Raw genomic sequence first — 18,439 nt, forward strand, 5'->3', positions numbered from 1 at the left:
CCCATAAATAAAAACTTCATTTATACAAACATATGATTCCTCAGGAATAATTTCACTGTAATAACTTAATAACCTCGAACAAGTCTGAATTATCAAATGTAAGTTGCCATTTATCACGCCTGAAATTTTGTAGCGTACCCACTGAGCTCGCCATTCCTTATCACTGGAAAGCGAAACACTTTAACCCCGCCAGTTGACTTAGTCTGACGATTTAGTGTAGCACAGTATCCCATTTTCCTTAAAAATGCAAATATATTTCACGCTATCGCATCGGGCTCACCAACATCAAACATTGCTTAAGACTCAATATGGTTGCCATCGCATAGGATTGCGGTACCATGTCCAGACCTTCCCAACTGGCTTTGACTTTAGCGCTCACACGGCTAATTCTCAAATCGAGAGAAGTTGGACCAATAGGCGCTACTTTTATTCCTTGCAATAGAGATCGGAGATTGTCGTTATTCAATATTCCGTGGTTTTCGACTCAGTTGACATAGTTGTCACCTTAAAGATTTTTTTTTATTTCAATGGAATATTGCTGGTATAGTGACAAGTGATGTATTCTGGACCGGACTGGCAGTTCGATAAATTAGAAGATGGGACACACAGTGAGTAGCCGATCGTATTGTGTCGCAATATAAGGGTCGGCAAATTATTTTAAAGAAAACTTAAAAAGTACTGGGTTAGGTTTCGAATTGATTCCAGTTTAGGCATTTAAGTATCCAGCATTACTATTCTTGCGTAGTTTATTTAACAGTGGACCTTATTTGCATTTTAAACGACCTGTGGAGGTCATGTCACCCAGAATACTGGGAAGCATCGAATGAATCCATTTCTTAGTGATGGTATTCGTTATTAGTGTTCACACAGTGCAGTAGGCCCTACAGTATACTTTATTTTGTTACAGGACAGCACAAGTTTGTAGAGAGAAATTACCCTAACAGTGCCCGCATATAACAGTTGTGATAAGCGAGCTCAGTAGCTACAGTCGATGAAGTGCGACCGGTACCCAGTATACCGGATATAGAGTTCGAACTCCACTGTCGGCAGCCTTGAAGATGGTTTTCCGTGGTGTCCAGTTTTCTTACCAGACAAATTCTGGGGCTGTACCTTAATTAAGGACGCTGCCGCCTCCTGGCCTTTCCTGTCCAATCGTCGCCATTAAGACCTATCTGTGTCAGTGCGACGTACAGCAACTTGTAAAAAAAAAAAAAAGTTGTGATTGTATAACTTTATACTTTTAGCGTAATATTTCGGTAGAAATTCAGTATGACTTACCATACTGTTATAGCATGATAAGGATGTAATATGTTAGAAATCTTAAGTGGAATACCTTGTAGAGGAGAGATGTGCTCAATGCGACAGCCAAGAACCCACCCACCATCCCCCAGAAATAATGTTGCTTTTATAACGTAATACAATTTTTCACACACCACAGTCCATTGCCTAATTACGTACCAGCATTTCCATTGGGTGAGAGACAATGGGATATGACGTCACTCCACAGGAAGACCGCAGTTGTTTTACGAACGGATATCACGTCACCTCCGCAGAACCATACTGGGCGCTCAATAGGCTATTGTGAGTCAGATCACCTTTCAATTGAATGTTGGGAGTCAGGAACCTATTTCTGCCAGGGCTGTAAGGAGGCAACTGCTCCGCATAGGCTTCATCAGCTGACGGCCAACTTGTGCACGTTTGCTGACATTCCACAGAGCTCAACGAGGTGCATGGGCCCGCAAACATCGGCAGTGGACAATGGAACAGTGGCAACGTGTGGTATGGTCCGATGAACCCCAGTTCCAGTTGTATCGTACTGATGGGCATGTGAGCCATGCATATGCCTCATGAAACTCTGGCTCCTGTGTGTCAACAAGGTTGTGTCCAGGCGGTAGGTGGCTCGGTTCTGGTCTGGGTGGCGTTCTAATAGTCGCAATTAGGCCCCATTGTCTGGCTGCAGGGAGCACTGACAGGTGCATGTTATGTGGACATTCTTTCAGACCATCGGCATCCCTTTCTGGCCCTAGAGTACCGTGATGGAGATGCCATATTTCAACAGGACAATGCGCCATGTCACTGCTCTGTGGTAGCAAGCAGGTGGTTGCAGGAGCACTCCAGTGATGTTACGACCATGGATTGTCCCTCCAGATCCCCCAATCTTAATCCAGTCGAGCATTTATGAGATGCTATCAATGCTGGTGTACGCTCCACGAACCCTGCACCAACTACACAAGACCAAGGAGTGCATGATGCTTGGGTCCAGATCCCTCCAGAACGATTTCAACACCTTGCAGAGTTGATGTTTCGCCATATTGCTGTCAATTTGAGGGCTCTCTGAGGAGCAACTCATTATTAACATCAAATTCAGTGTCTTCCCAAGACTTTTGGCCACTCATTGTATATATACTATCTGCGCACTTTTTAGTGATAGATTTACACCCTAGTGCTGAAGTGGTCGACTTCGGTTATCTTTGAGATTCGTATTGGCAACCTTTGAAACACAAACTAAGAATCGCTTATCATCGCTGTGCGACATCTGGCGTACACTTTAAGTACTCGTACTGTTGTCGTTTACACAGCAAAGCCAAACTATAGAATTCATGCTAGGAACACGTTTCGCAACGGGGAATGTTATATAGTATTATATATTGTGTGTGTGACACAGTTGTTTGCTTAAAATAATAAAGGTTTATAAAATTCATATCGATCGATCATATTATCGATTCAATTCAGATTTCATTTCCATTCAGTTGGCAGTATTAACGGAACCCTTCTTACTTCTCCAACGAGTACAAAAATTTATCACTAAAAAGTGCGCATACTATATATATATATACGGATACATATATATATAGATTGTTCCTCCAGATTCCCCGATCTTAATCCAATCTAGCATTTATGGGATGCTATAGATGCTGATGTACGCTCCACGAATCTCGCACCAACTGTGGGTAGGAGTGCAAGATGCGTGGGTCCAGATCCCACCAGAACGATATTGTGAATTGTGAATCTATATATACAGTATGTGGCTCTGTTATTCGTACAGGTTTCAATTTCTTATCAAGTTTCGTATATCCACATTAACAATTGAAAAACTGAAATAAAATATACATTACGGGTAAAAACATGATTTGTCAATGATAATTCGTTAGTCAAAACCATACTTATCTGCATACAGGCAGGAAGATTTTGTATGAATGTGCCGGCATCGACAAACGCGTGTGGCAGTTGTATTCGTACACATGTACAGGATAATGCGCACCGTTTACTTGCGATGCACGGAAAATTCTCAGTGACGGCATACGACTAGTCAAATGTATTAGTCTCCTTCCTAGTGTGTCTGTGGGTGGGCATGGGTAGGAGTGCAGAGTTAAGTACGGACCTTAAGAACACTATACATCAACTGCCACTTCAAGGAATTTCATTGCGAAAAATTGGATAGCTGGTCAATAGAACACATTCTACGGTGCAATATGTGGTTCATAAATTTAAATGGAAAGGCACTATTAACAATACTGCAAGGAAACCCAGGAGAAAGTGTTTAACTGAAAGGAAAGAACATTTTTTGTTCGGCTGCTGAAGTCAGATTCCAAATTAAGTGCACCAGTATTGATGCAACTCACAGAGGAACGACCTGGAATGAAGATCAGCAACTCCACCATCCATCGGATCTTGTATCGGCATGGGTACTATAGAAGAATCGCTCGGAAAAGACCATACGTAAGTAGAAAAAGACAAATGGCTTAGATTGACATTCGCTAAGGAGCATATAAATAGGGAGAATGAATTCTGGAATGACGTTATCTGGTCTGATGAGACAAAAATAAACCCTTTCGGATCAGATGGCATCCACAGAATATGGAGAAAATTTGGTACGGACAATGATTTAGCAAGTACATTCCCAACTGTAAAATACGGTGGTGGGTCTTTAATGCTTTGGGGCTGTATGTTAGCCAGAGGTGTGGGTAACATATATTTCATTGACGGAATAATGAACAAGGAGGGCTATAATGCAATCCTGAGGGCAAACGTGAAGCAGAGTGCTGAAAAAATAGGGATGCCACCTGTTTATATGTTCCAGCATGATAATGACCCAAAACACACTGCTGACATTAATAAGACATGGTTGCCCCGTGGAGCAGCTAAGAGCACTTCCCCAGTCTCCGGATTTGAATCCCATCGAAGATCCTTGGGCTTTGTGAAAGAGGAATATCCGTAGACAACGTGTGCGTACGAAGGAGGAACTTAAAAGTGTGATTCTTCAGGAATGGCAGAAAATCAACTCTGAGATGTGCAAGAAATTAGTGTATTCTATGCGCCGACGATGTCAGACAGTTGTAAAGGCTAGGGGACATTCCACTAGATACTAACGTGTTCCAGAAACCTTTTATTTTTTGTTTATTTCAAGTGTTCGATTTGCTTGTACGAATATGAAAGATACAAGATTATGGGCGCGCTTTTCTTTATTAGAAGCTGTATGTTTTGTTAACATGGTTGCAAACAGACATAGTAGGTATGTTTTCTGAAGGCTTTGTTGAAAATATGTTCAATGAATAAAATCCTTTTCATTTTATTATTTTCTGGCAGTGCGTTGAGATACTAAAGCAAACAGCCCGTACGAATAGAATAGGTACATACTGTATATATCAGTTGGTACTTAGCACACCTACCAAGACGCATGGCTAGTGCATACCATGGAGGCTACTACTACTACTACTACTACTACTACTAAAAGTTTTCATTCCACCCCTGAAGGGGGAGGCGGGCCTCTTAGACGGTTACGCCTTCTCTCAGGCCGGGAGATTTGTTACGGTAAAGGAGATGTGCGGAGAAGGTGAGGGGGTGGGTGGCCGTGGCCTACACTACGAACTGTCCCGGCATTCGCCTTAGTGCAGGAGCATGGAAAACCACAGAAAAACATTCTCAGGACAGCCGACGGGTGAGGCCAGGCAAGAAGTGCAGCATTGTGCCCCAGACCCGTCTCCCGAATGCAGAGGCGTAGAGCTGTGGCCACCTTTCCTCTGCTCGGTTGGCCGGTCAGAGTACAGAGCTTATGGGACAACAACCCACTCTGCATCTACCGACCCCGTGGAGGCCACTGCGTAGGCTATTTGGAGCCACCGGCAGTGCCAATGCACTATGAAAGAATATGTCTCATTACCAAAAATTGATGCCTGCTTGGCGATCAGATGATATAGATGTTGATTCCCATAGGGAACCTGAAATAATTGTCCCGAATGAGTAAATTTATAATACCAACATAAATGGTCCGTTATTAGACAATATAAATTTTCCAGCTAACTCATTTCTGGTTGACAGGTTCCTTATGGGAATCAACATCTACATCTGAAGGCCAAGCAGGCATCAATTTTTGGTAATGAGACAAAGTCTCTCATAGTGCATTGGCACTGCCAGTGGCTCCAAATAGCCTACGCAGTGGCCTCCATGGTATGCACTAGCCATGCGTCTTGGTAGGTGTGCTAAGTACCAACTGATGAGCCCAACTTAGCACACGGTAGCGAAACGCTGGCAACCAGGAATGAGTTAGCTGGAAAATTTATAATGTCCAATAACGGACCATTTATATTGGTATTATAAATTTACTCATTCAGGACAATTATTTCAGGTTCCCTATGGGAATCAACATCTATATCATAAGTGGTATGTTCCGATCTGCCAGTCGGGACATGGCGTGGAATGACAGTAGACAAATAAGTATGAGTGATGTTTTTAAAAGTAGGAAAGATCACAATATGAAGATAAAGTTGGAATTCAAGAGGGCAAATTGGGCCAAATATTTGTTTATAGGAAGAGGAGTTTGGGATTCCAATAATTTACAAAGGGGATGTTCAATAAATTTCCAAATTATTTGCAATTATTTAAGAAAAGACTATGTAAAAATCAGATAGGGAATCTGCCACCTGGGTGATTGCCCTACATGCAGATCAGTGGTGACCAATTCCTAACCCACAAGATGAACAGCAGGAGCATTAATCAAACAGTGTAGCAGCATAATATGCTTTGACAGAAAAGAGATAAATAGAAATATTGGCAAAAGTTCAGTAAGGGTTTTGAATTGTAGAATATTAGCTTATATCACATTTGTTGAAGGCTACCAATTTAATGAATGAGGGAATCATAAAAAGTAGGCCTATACAAATTTTATGGTATTACAAGACTCAAATTTTGGGTGCCATTGTTATTCACAAGAAGCTACCCATCTTGACCAGTGGTGAAATGGATCATCTGGATACCCAGTGGTCGGGATGGGAGTGGCACCCACCAAGAGAGTTTTATCAAAATGAAAATGCTCCATCCAATTGAAACAATTGGCGATTTTGTTTTGAGGAAATGTAAAGTACACATGTTCGGTAATGAGTGCAGTAATCGTGCATACTCTTATCAACACGTTTGTACTGGATAGAGAGTAGTGAACTACAAAGTTTGCACTTGTCTAGGTCTAAATGTGTTGGGTTTTGAAGTTTGAAAATGGTCTATTCAGTGATAGCAGACCAGAAGATCTATTTATTTCTTAGTTATTTGTTTGTGAAAGTCTCGGACATATTCTGAGTCATGGCCTTCCTTATGATCAGGCGGCTAGGGCTATACAATCCACCGGTGGTCCCTGACCTGTAAGAGGAGAGATCCTCACTTGGACTATGTGTAAGAAGGGTAGCATCCTGCGTCATGAATTCTGAAGCTCAGAACATTTTAAGCAAGCCTCGAACCTATGGGAATAATGGAGTCTCACTCCCATTTGACAGGCGAGGGACTCCTTTGAAACAGCTTGACGAACAAAATGTAATTCGATGGGGAGCTATCAATATTAATGGGGCTTATGGAAGAAAGAATGTAGAACTGACTTAGTCAGCAAAGAGGATGCATCTGGATGTGCTAGGAATAAGTGATATTCGGGTAAGGGGATATAACGAGGAAGAGAGAGATTATAAAGTGTACTTGATGGGTGTTAAAAAGGGAAGGGCAGAGTCTGGAGTAGGGCTGTTCATCGAGAATACTATTGCACGCAACATAGTTTCTGTTAGGCACGTAAACAAGCGAATGATGTGGGTAGATTTGGCAGTTGGAGGAATTAGGACGAGAATTGTCCCAGTGTATTCACCATGTGAGGTGCAGATGAAGTTGAAATTGACAAGTTTTATGAAGTGTTGAGTGACATCGTAGTCAGGGTCAACAGTAAGGGTAGGATAGTGCTAATGGCTGCCTGCTGTCATTTCTTGATGGATACAGTACTTTTGCATCCATCTCTTGGCATAGGCCAGAGTAAAGTGTAGCTTCCACCAAAGTCCCAGTCAACATCCATGGCTGTGACAATATGGAAGTTGCTGGGGTATGGGTAGTGCTGAGTAATGACATTCAGAGCATGACTAATGCATCTGAGTGTTATGAAAGGTGCTGCTCATAGGGTCAGTTATGCTGCAATAGTACTTTCTGACCCAGTGAGGAAAGCAATGGCAAACTACCTCACTCCTCATCTTGCCTAGTACGCCTCATTTTAGTGCTGCCATTGGTTTTTGGGCTTTCCTCATAACTGCATAACCTTTGGTGGGGCTATTTGAGGATCCAACCAGCCTCTGGGCTGATGACCTAGCAGGCAGTGCTAATGGGCGATTTCAATGCAAGAGTTGGAAATAGAACTGAAGGATACGAAAGGGTGATTGGTAAATGTGGGGAAGGTATGGAAGCTAATAGGAATGGGAAGCATCTGCTGGACTTCTGTGCTAGTATGGGTTTAGCAGTTAAGAATACATTTTTCAAGCGTAAGGCTGTTCACCACTACACATGGGAGAGTAAGGGTACCAGATCCATAATAAACTGTAACTTAACCAACTTCGAATTCTGGAAATCTCTAAGGAATGTAAGGGTTTTTGGGGGATTTTTCGATGAAACAGACCACTATCTGATCTGTAGTGAACTAGGTATCTCTAGCCTAGGCTAGAGAAAGTGAAATCTGTCTGCAAACGAATAAGGGTAGAAAATCTCCAGGACAAGGAAATTAGTAGTACATGGATATAATTAGTGAGGAGTTCCGAACAGTGGACAGTGAGCAGGTTTAGGATATGAAAGAGAATGGGTGGCATTCAGGGATGCTGTAGTAGCAACAGCAAGGGAATGCCTAGGAACAACTGTGTGCAAAGATGGGAAAAAGCAAACATATTGGTGGAATGATGAAGTGAGAGCAGCTTGTAAACTTAAAAAGAAAGGTTATAAGAAATGGCTCCAAACAAGGGCTGATGCAGGTGGAATTGTACGTAGATGAAAGAAACGGAGCGAAACAGTTGTTGAATCTAAAAAGATTTTGGTAATAATCTGGAAAGGCTAGGTTAAGCAGCAGGGAAACCTTTCTGGACAGTAATAAAAAATCTCGGGAATGGGGGGGAAAAGTAAATGAATATTGTTTTGGGTAATTCAGGTGAACTCATAATAGATCCCAGGGAAACACGAGAGGTGGAAGGAATATATTGAAAATCTTCGCAACGTAAAAGGAAGTCTTCCTGGTGGTGTTGTGACAACCGACCTCATGAGGAGGAGGAAAATGATGTTGGTGGAATTATGCTTGAGTGAGTGGAAAAAGTGGTAAATAAACTCCTTTGTCATAAAGCAGCAGGAATAGATGTAATTAGACCTGAAATGGTGAAGTATAGTGAGAAGGCAGGGATGAAATGGCTTCATAAAGTAATAAAATTAGCATTGTATTGGTAGGGTACCTTCAGATTAGACAAAAGCAGTAATTGCACCTATCTATAAGCAAGGGAACAGGAAGGATTGCAACAACTATCAAGGTATCTAATTGATTAGTGTACCAGGCAAAGTTTTCACTGGCATCATGGAAGGGAGGGTGCGATCAGTGGTTGAGAGGAAGTTGGGTGAAAACCAGTATGGTTTCGGACCACAGAGGGGCTGTCAGGATCAGATTTTCAGTACGCACCAGGTAATCGAAAAATGCTACGAGATTAATAGACATTTGTGTTTGTTTCATAGATCTAGATAAAGCATATGACAGGATACTGAGGGAAAAGATGTTTGCCACACTAGGAGACTATGTGATTAAGGGTAGATTATTAAAGTCAATCAAAGGAATTTATGTTGACAATTGGGCTACAGTGATAATTGATGGTAGAATGAGTTTTTGGTTCAGGGTACATATGGGGGGTTGTTCGTAGTTTACATGGATTATCTGCTGAGAGGTATAAAGTGGCAGGGAGGGATTCAATTAGGTGGAAACCTAGGAAGCAATCTGGCCTGTGCTGACGACTTGGTCTTAATGGCATATTGTGCCGAAAGCTTGCAGTCTAATATCTTGGAACTTGAAAATGGGTGCAATGAGTATGGTATGAAAATTAGCCTTTCGAAGACTAAATTGATGTCAGTAGGTAAGAAATCCAAGGGAATTGGAAGTCAAATTGGTGATATAGAACTGGAACAGGTAGATAATCTTCAAGTACTTAGTATGTGTGTTCTCACAGGATGGTAATATAGTAAGTGAGATTGAATCAAGTTGCAGTAAAGCTAATGCAATGAGCTCACAGTTGCGATCAACAATACTGTAACATGTTGGCGGGGTAAATAAGTAAACAAATGAGCACAGAATCTGGTAGCGTCCTATTTCTAAGATTTATTAACTAAGCACTACAATTACAGATTTACACACACATACACACGATAGCCGAGCTTACAACTTACACAAGTACACGGTTACACACTTACACGGTTCACGCTCTTAGTTTCTCGTGTCCCATCTACAATGACACACACACAGTCATCAATTATTTACACTACACTCTCTCAGCCCCTCAGTCACACTCGTTAGCGCTGTCACGGTCCACAGCCTACATGTCAGTCTACACGGGTCTGGATAGTATCCGCTGTTCACTCAATCCGTCGAACTCCGTTCGCAGTCTGTACACTTCGGCACCCAGTGTTCCCTTCGCGCTGCTCCCGAACACCCAAGGTTCTTCTCCAGCAGCCGGCCTCGAGGGACTCACACACACGACATCAGGGAAACAGGAACAAGTCCTCGGCTCCAACAGGCAGATACTCCATCAGGCTGACATCTCGGCCCAGGCTATCACTGACTGCGCTCTTCGCTAACTCACACCAGCGAACTCAATCTCGCTCTCACTCACTCACTTCCTAACTAACTCTCACTCACTCACTCAAGGCAGGTCGTTCCTCTCTTATATATCTGTGCTGGCCCTTCTAGAATAGTCCAGATGCTCGATGGATCTGGGAATCTCACGAGATGGAACACTCCAGATTAATCGTGGAGTCATTTCCATACTCCTCTGTTACGGGACCGTGGGCAGAAGGGAGTGGGGCTGGCCTAGCACTTAAGTGCTGCTCGTGGTTGAAGCGTAAGGGGTGGGCCTATACGGTGCCGGGCCGGGCCCACTGCCAGTTGGCATGGCGGATGTTATAACCATTACAATATTCTTAAGAAGGAAGTCCGCTCCCGGACCAAACTATCTTTACATCAGTCTGTTTTCAGACCAGCTTAGCTTTACGGGAGCGAAGTCTGGGTGGATTCAGGATATCGTATTCAGAAGTTAAGAAATAAGAGACTTCAAAGTGGTGAGAATGATTGCTGGTACAAACAGGTGGGAACAATGGCAGGAGGGTACTCGGAATGAGGAGATAAAGGCTAAGTTAGGAATGAACTTGGTGGATGAACCTGTACGCATTAACCGGCTTCGATGATGGTTAGACTCAGTTTATAACGATTTAAAGATAAGAGGTATAGCACTAAATGATGCCGCAGCATTAGTTGCTAATAGGGCGTTGTGGTGACATTTAGTAAATTCACCGACACTTGCAGACTGAACACTGAAAGGCATAACGGTCTGTAATGATGATGTATGTATGTATGTAATGTTTTCACATAATATAATAGGAAAGAATTTCATTTGAAAATCCACAGCATGTTTAGAGTCATTCGACCATGTCAGGAATGGTATGAATGAAGCCCCCATTTAGTGGTGTGGGTAGGAATTGTGCCGGCTGCCAAAGCCTGTCGCACTCCTCTGGGGCAATGATTAATGAACGACAGATGAACTGAAATGATATTGGGGAGTGTTGCTGGAATGAATGATGACAGGGAAAACTGAAGTACCCAGAGAAAAACCTGTCGTGCCTCTGCTTTGTCCAGCACAAATCTCACATAGGAAAGAATAACATGTATTACAACCATATTAGAAAATAAAAACAAAACTTTCTCCTTAAAATCAATATTATCAAAACTTATTTGTTGTCTTTAAGTATAAAAACAATAAATCTTGACGTTGCCACTGATGCTTTCACGGCTTGGCAGGTAGCAGAAGGAAATCTAATCACTACTTGAAATAAAATTTAAGAAGTGGGCTATAATGGATTTATTATAAAAAAAGAAATTATTTACGTCCCATAGATATTAAGCATTGAATAATAAAAGAAAGTTTGGTGTATTAACAAAACAGCTGATATAACCTTGACACAAATAAAATATATGAAGACCTTAGGAATTATTTTGAATGATATTTAGTTAAGTTAAACATTCATTGCCATTCCAGAATAGAATTCAATAACAAAAACATTTCTTCTGTCATGATCCTGTCAATGACATAGCCTATGGTACGTACACATGTTATGTGACCCCTCTTAGACTGATTCTGATGGTTTGGTCAGCTTCTGCTTCGAACGCTAGCGCTGTGCTACATCTGGGGAACCATCTGGTGATGAATGAACGTACCATTTCTACTTCTATTGTAACGTCTAAACTTTAAAAGTTCATTGTTCAAGAAGCCTTTCTCGTGGACAGTCAAGATTTTCTTCTTATGACGCAGAGCACAGTTCTCTGCAAAACGTAAAGAATTTCACCTTATTTTCTTGACACAGCATAAGTTCAAAAGCCTATACTGTATCATGTCAATAAATCTTGACATTAGGGTCAGGGATACAAAATCAGTTGCTAAAAAGTAAAAACAATGGCTGTCAATAAATTTAGTTTGCACACTTCCTCAAAAGGACCGGAGAGGTGTAGATTAAATTTTCATAGTTGTTAAAGTCATTACTGAACATGTACTGACCACAATTGTTCAACAGTGGCTGGTCAAGTATACCAACTACATCTGATACCTCTACAGTAGATATGTCATCATTAGAGCTCGGATTTCCATGCAAATGCATGTTTTTAAATTAAGCTGGTTACTCTTCTAAAACTTTGCAAATGTTTGTTTTTGGCTTAACAATTCCAAGTAACCATTCTTTTTCTTGCATGTTTGCATGTTTTGGCGTTTTGAAGAGAAAATGAATGCTTAATGCATATTTTGAAGAATTTGGATTTAATAGCAAATATTTGGTTATTTAATATTGCATAATATGACATTTCTTCTGACTTTGGTGCATGTATAAACTTGCATGTAGTGCCTGTTATGAATGTTAGTGTGCAGAATTTGGGACTGTTTTTCGATGATATACAGTATGTCTATTACTGAGAGATGGAGAGAATGAATTCCTGGCATCCTATTGCACCCTTGCTTACCGACAGTCAACATCTGCCTCTGGCTCTTGCAAATGTAGATTCTTCTGATCTCAGGGGGTTCCTGGTTCTTCAGTCACTTGTTGACATAAATTGGCGGGTAGCATACGGAAATCTAATTACTACTTGAAATAAAACTTAAGAAGTGGGCTAAAATGGATTTATTATAAAAAAGAAATTATTTACGTCCCATAGAGGTTAAGCACCGAGTAATAAAAGAAAGTTTGGTGTATTAACAAAAGAGCTGATATAACTTTGACATAAATAAAATATATGAAGACCTCAGGAATTATTTTCATTGATATTTAGTTAAGGTAAACGTTAATTGCCATTCCAGAGTAGAATTCAATAACAAAAACGATGAAAAAAGACCCGTGAAAATTACATCGGATTTCAAGTAACACCGTTGGTCGATTCACTTGATCCGTGAAGATTCAGTTTCTGTAAGCGGACTCTGAATTTTTCTTTAACTAAGGTTATCCACCGATCACAAAATAACCACGTAGGATATCATCAGCCACCGAATGGGTCCTTAATCGAACCGTAACAACCTCAGGTTATATCTGAACCAATTAATTATACACAAAAAAAAATTTAATTCACATGGGCACGGTGCTCCAAAATTAACTGTTATCAAATCCCTAATGTCTCTATGAAAATACATGTTTAATGTGCTGCATGTGGGCACACAGTGACTGTGCAGGTACAGAAAAGGAACAGTACATTTGTGACTTTTGTAAATAGTGTACGCAGTATTACTCATAGGTTTTATGTGTAGGCTATTTCTTATTTGTCTTCAGTATCTTTACTGCGATTTTTCATTTTCTTGTGCTTAATACCTTGATTTCATATTGTTTTCAAATAATTTTAAATGAATGAAAAACTAACAAAATGACACATTTGATTAAATCCTGATTTGTGCTTAGATCATTCCAGCCATTCAAATGTTCATGTTTGTATGCTATGGCTAATAGATCCAGTTAAAATTTACAGTTATTTCTTCATTTGTACCTACAATTGTTTATCAGTAATATCACAGAAAGAAAGTGGTAGCGCTTATATTGACGTTCTCCTCTACCAATGACCAATCCTGAGTGTTCACTTTACCCACACATGAATAATTGGCCCAGAGCTACACAGACCTGGAGTCACATATCATCAAAGAAGGAATTAATCTTGCTCTCTGGTCACTCTTAGTAGATCCGGGCTATTTGCTCGTGAAAAGTGGTAAGAAGATTGCATCACACTACACAATTTCATTATCCCACGGGTCTCATCTCTGATGTTGGTGTCCATAATGTTCAGAAAAATTTGAGGAATATGAATCACATGATTTTATAGTTTTAATTTGCCTCTAAGTGGTCTAAAACACCGAAGTGTGGGTTGAATAAATACTTTTCCCCCTCCATGACAATATCCACGTGTAGCTTCCAATCTTCCCACGGTTTAGCATTATCTTTCCATTTTTGGCCAGAAGAGATTTGATTACATGACAGTTCCTTTCAATTTACTAGGCGTTCCACTGTATCAAACTAAATTTTAATTTACATCTGGATAATTATCATATTTTAGAAATTAGCCACGAGTATGCTCGAATCCATCCAAAATTCTCCCCTAGGATCTTATAAATCTGGATTCCTTTCCTGCCCAAATAGATTACAATTTAACTTCAGCGTCCTTGTCTCGTGGGTACGAAACATGAAGAAGACACAGGGTGCTCATCAAGTAATGATGCAAAAATGGATGCTCCTTTCACAACAACTTATCTCGCAGCTAAGTTAGCTTTTATCGTCGCCGTAAGACCTATCTGTGTCGGTGCGACGTAAAGCAACTAGGTAAAAAAGTAAATTTAGGTATCCCTTTTGATTGTGTATGATGGGTTCACTATGTTACAACCAAAGTTAATAGATACAGTAGAGGTTCTATAATGCAATTAATCTAGCACTTTATCTGTTGCTGGAGTAAAAATTGACATAAGCCGGAAGTCGCCACGTCGATCTCTTTAATTCTTAGGAATACGGTGTCCCAGTTATAAATTGCTATAAATTGAACCTTAAATTGTGCATTACTCATTGACGGCTGATTTGTTCGTCTATGTTAGAAGAACAAATCAAAACTTGTATCAAACTTCTATGACACCGTGTTACTGAGATAGCAGCTTACAAACCTTGGTTTTGCACTGAACCCTCTTCCGTTGTCATCTTGGAATTTCCTATCCGGAACTCTCACTCGTCACACGTCTTTGTTATCGTAGCAGGCAATCGTTACCCGTTACTGCGGACATTCAAAAGTGCCTGCAAACATCGCACGGAGAAGTAGCTGCGGCAGCTAGAGATAGGTCGAACGAAGCGATCTGTTCATCGAACTTATATAAGACGTATTGTGTTGAAAATGCATACATAATACATACCATTCGACCTCACTTTGTACCAAATGTCTTCATTTAAGTATGCACCTATCACTTATTGAGACGTAGACAGATCTTTGTGTGTTTAAGAATGTGCTGAAGGATAAATGGATGAGGTTAAATCAAGACAATTTGGAGAACTGAATTGATAGTGCATATTTTCTAGTTTATTGTGCACATTTTTCCATATGATAGGGCATGAATGAATGCATATTTTGAGATTTGATAGTGCATGGAAATCCAGGCTCTAGTTATCAATAATTGGGAAGATTAAATTATTAGTTTTATTAAATGATGATCTCATGTAATATCTTAATTTTACTTTCTAGTTCAATCCTGTTTCTGCACAGTTACTTTATTCCAAGGGCTAGCCTGTTGTTACAGACTTCACTGTTTCCACTTGGACCAGGTTGGGGACTAGGTGGTGATTTAGTTTTCCTCTAGCATTCCATTAATTTTTTCACTTTTTAAAAATTAATAATATCTCCTACTTCTTCCTCGCCAGTCTTTTCAGATCTCTCTCTGCTCGCATGTTGACTCATGTCCCATATAAGTTTTATTTTTCTTGCTTCTTTCCTTGCATGGTATCGCTCCATTTCCTTTTATTTAGCTTCCTTACATCCGATTGGATCATTCTTCGTTGATTTCCTTAGATATCGCATAGTTTTTCTTACAATTGGCTGTACGTTGCACCGACACAGTTAGGTCTTATGACAATGATGGGATATGAAAGGGTGAGGAGTTGGAAGGAAGTGGCCGTGGCCTTAGTTGAGGTACAGCCCCAGCATTTGCCTGGTGTGACAATGGGAAACCACGGACAAACATCTTCAGGGCTGCTGACAGTGGGGTTCGAACCCACTATCTCCCGAATGCAAGCTCATAGCTGTGCAGCTCTAACCTCACAGCCAATTTGCTCAGTTGCATAGATTCCTCCTCTTTTTAATTTGAAGATCTTGAAGGTTTAGTCTTTTTGGATATTTTCTTTTTTATTCTTAGCCATTACCATAAAAATAAAGCCTAATTTTAGGAATAGATACTTTCATTTTCATTATTTAGATGACCTATTAGACTGTGTGTACAAATGAGAAATCCATATAACACATCCATTTCGAGATTATACATAAGACTAAGAATATTTTGCTAGTGCAAACGGCACGATGCACTTTTGCATGTACATATTCGCAAGCAAATTATTCAGCCGAAGGATTTATTGATGAGATAGGATCTTGTTTACACTTAAATGTTCCAAGCAAGGGTTTAACATTAATAAATGATAAGCGCATGAAAGCCTATATGTCATAATGGCTCGAGCTCCATAGATCTTGTGTTCACAAACATAAGGAACGTCAGGCCAATTTCTCAACAAGCAATAAGGGATGTTGCCAGGAAGCACTTGCTGATTGAGACATCCTTTGCCTTCAATAAAATGCTGTATGATAAAGCTACAATAATGACAAGGATATCAACAAATATAGACAGGAATCAACTAAAGGCTGAAAGTAAGAGGGAAATGTCAGTGCTTCATGCAAGGCAATGTCGTTACTAAAACAAATAGTACCGGGCGAGTTGGCCGTGCGCGTAGAGGCTCGCTGCTGTGAGCTTGCATCCGGGAGATAGTAGGTTCTAATCCCACTATTGGCAGCGCTGAAGATGGTTTTCCGTGGTTTCCCATTTTCACACCAGGCAAATGCTGGAGCTGTACCTTAATTAAGGTCACGGCCGCATCCTTCCAACTCCTAGGCCTTTCCTATCCCATCGTCGCCATAAGACCTATCTGTGTCGGTGCGACGTAAAGCCCCTAGCAAAAAAAACATAGTCGAGGACACCACAAACATAACACATTCCGACAGTTATAGAAATGATACATGTTTGTACGATAATAATAAGGGTTATAGCAAGAGGTGATTGGCTTGTACAAAAATTAGACTGTTGAGAAAATTGAATACCAGAAAAAAGCTAAACTATGGTTCAACAGGGTATGTTACACAGCCAGAAAAGCACTACAAAGTCTACACTTAACAATAAGAGCACCAACAGATAAGAACAGACAGTAGTACATTGGGAAAAGAATCTACAAAGAGGAGTGAAGAACGCCAAGAAAGCTTTCCAGGAGGAGGAAGAAAGGAAACTACTTGCAGAAGCTAAGCGGAATCCTCATAAAGCACTTACTTATGTAAACCCAAGATTCCCCTGATACATCTCAATGGGTGTTTGGGAACATCACCTTACATCTGTATTGCAGATAGAAGACACATGCCCATCAGTAGCAACTGATAAAATTATCACTCCTCTAGATGTGCTAAAACTATTCTCCAAGGAGGAGGTGATACTGGCAATATTAAGCTGTAAAGACAAGAAAGCATGTGGGCCTGATGAGATCCATAATGAACACACAGAGGGACCAATTCAGGATTTGGGAGATGAAATCACAATGCTCTTCAACGAATGTCTATGCCAAGGGGACATTCCTGAGAACTGGGAGAAATAGACAGTAAAGATGCTTTGTAAATGAAAAGATGATGTAGAAAACCACAATAACTACAGGGAAGCAGCCTCTGAATGCGTTTTCTCAAGATCTTCGCGCAGTTATTAATGAACAAACTTGCAGAGTTGGTGGTTGCTCACCTTCTTGAAGAACAATTTGGATTCTGGAAGAGAAAAGGAACACTTCAAGCATTAGAATGCCTGCAACAGATTACAGAGGAGGCGCTCTCAAGACCAAAAGGAAAACTGCATGCTATTTTTGTGGATTTCTCCAAAGCCTTTGATACCATCAACAGGAATAACATCATAGAAAAATTAGAGCATCATATAGGACATCATCAATATCTATGCAGTCTCATAAGGAGCATTCTAAATGAAAATTACATCAAGATAGATAAAAGTAAACTCTTGTCTTCATCCTAAGGTGGTGCAGCTCTTCTTAGGCACACCTCCGATGGAGGTGAGCTGCATGTACCATTTCAACCACATACCAGTCCTCCTGCCATTCTTAAATTTCTTGGAGTTCTGGGAATCGAACCCGGGCCTCTGAGGACGGCAGATAATAGTGCTAACCTTTACGCTATAGGTGGACATCAAGATAGATGATGGAATATCAAGATCAGGACCCATAAGGCAGACAACAGGAGTACTACAGTGAGACCCCCTTAGTCACCTTTTATACATAATAGCCACAGCAGACATCATGCACTGACCAGGATTCAAACTGCAGCCACAATGGTGAGAGATGAATGACAGTGTCAATCTGTTATCACACTGCCACACCATCACCACCACCACAATATATTTTCTCCTTCCTTGTGCATCAAGCCAGGGTCATAGACTATCTTCCCAAGTACCTGTCACATAAATGGAGTGGACTGAACAGCCAGCCACTCACCCGCTGTGCATGCACATGTAATATAGAGGGCATAAGGAACTGGTGTCCAATAATCATAGTGTATGACAAAGGGAATCAGGACAAGTCAAATGAGGATAGGAACCAACCCTCTAATTCA

The 18,439-nt window shown here is 40.7% G+C and overlaps 1 protein-coding gene across 3 annotated transcripts in view; it reads left to right on the forward strand.

Annotated features, from left to right (window-relative positions):
• The first annotated feature begins 483 nt into the window (after positions 1–483).
• Positions 484–18,439, forward strand: part of SWIP (strumpellin and WASH-interacting protein) — a 412,754-nt gene continuing 394,798 nt past the window's right edge. For all 3 annotated transcript variants that reach the window (XM_067141154.2, XM_067141155.2, XM_067141156.2), the window contains exon 1: positions 484–608. In XM_067141154.2, coding sequence (XP_066997255.2) covers positions 557–608 — 52 coding nt within the window. In that variant the 5' untranslated portion in view covers positions 484–556. The remainder of the gene's footprint in view (positions 609–18,439) is intronic.

Source organism: Anabrus simplex, chromosome 2, assembly GCF_040414725.1.
Source record: "Anabrus simplex isolate iqAnaSimp1 chromosome 2, ASM4041472v1, whole genome shotgun sequence".
Classification (NCBI taxonomy): Eukaryota; Metazoa; Arthropoda; class Insecta; order Orthoptera; family Tettigoniidae; genus Anabrus; species Anabrus simplex.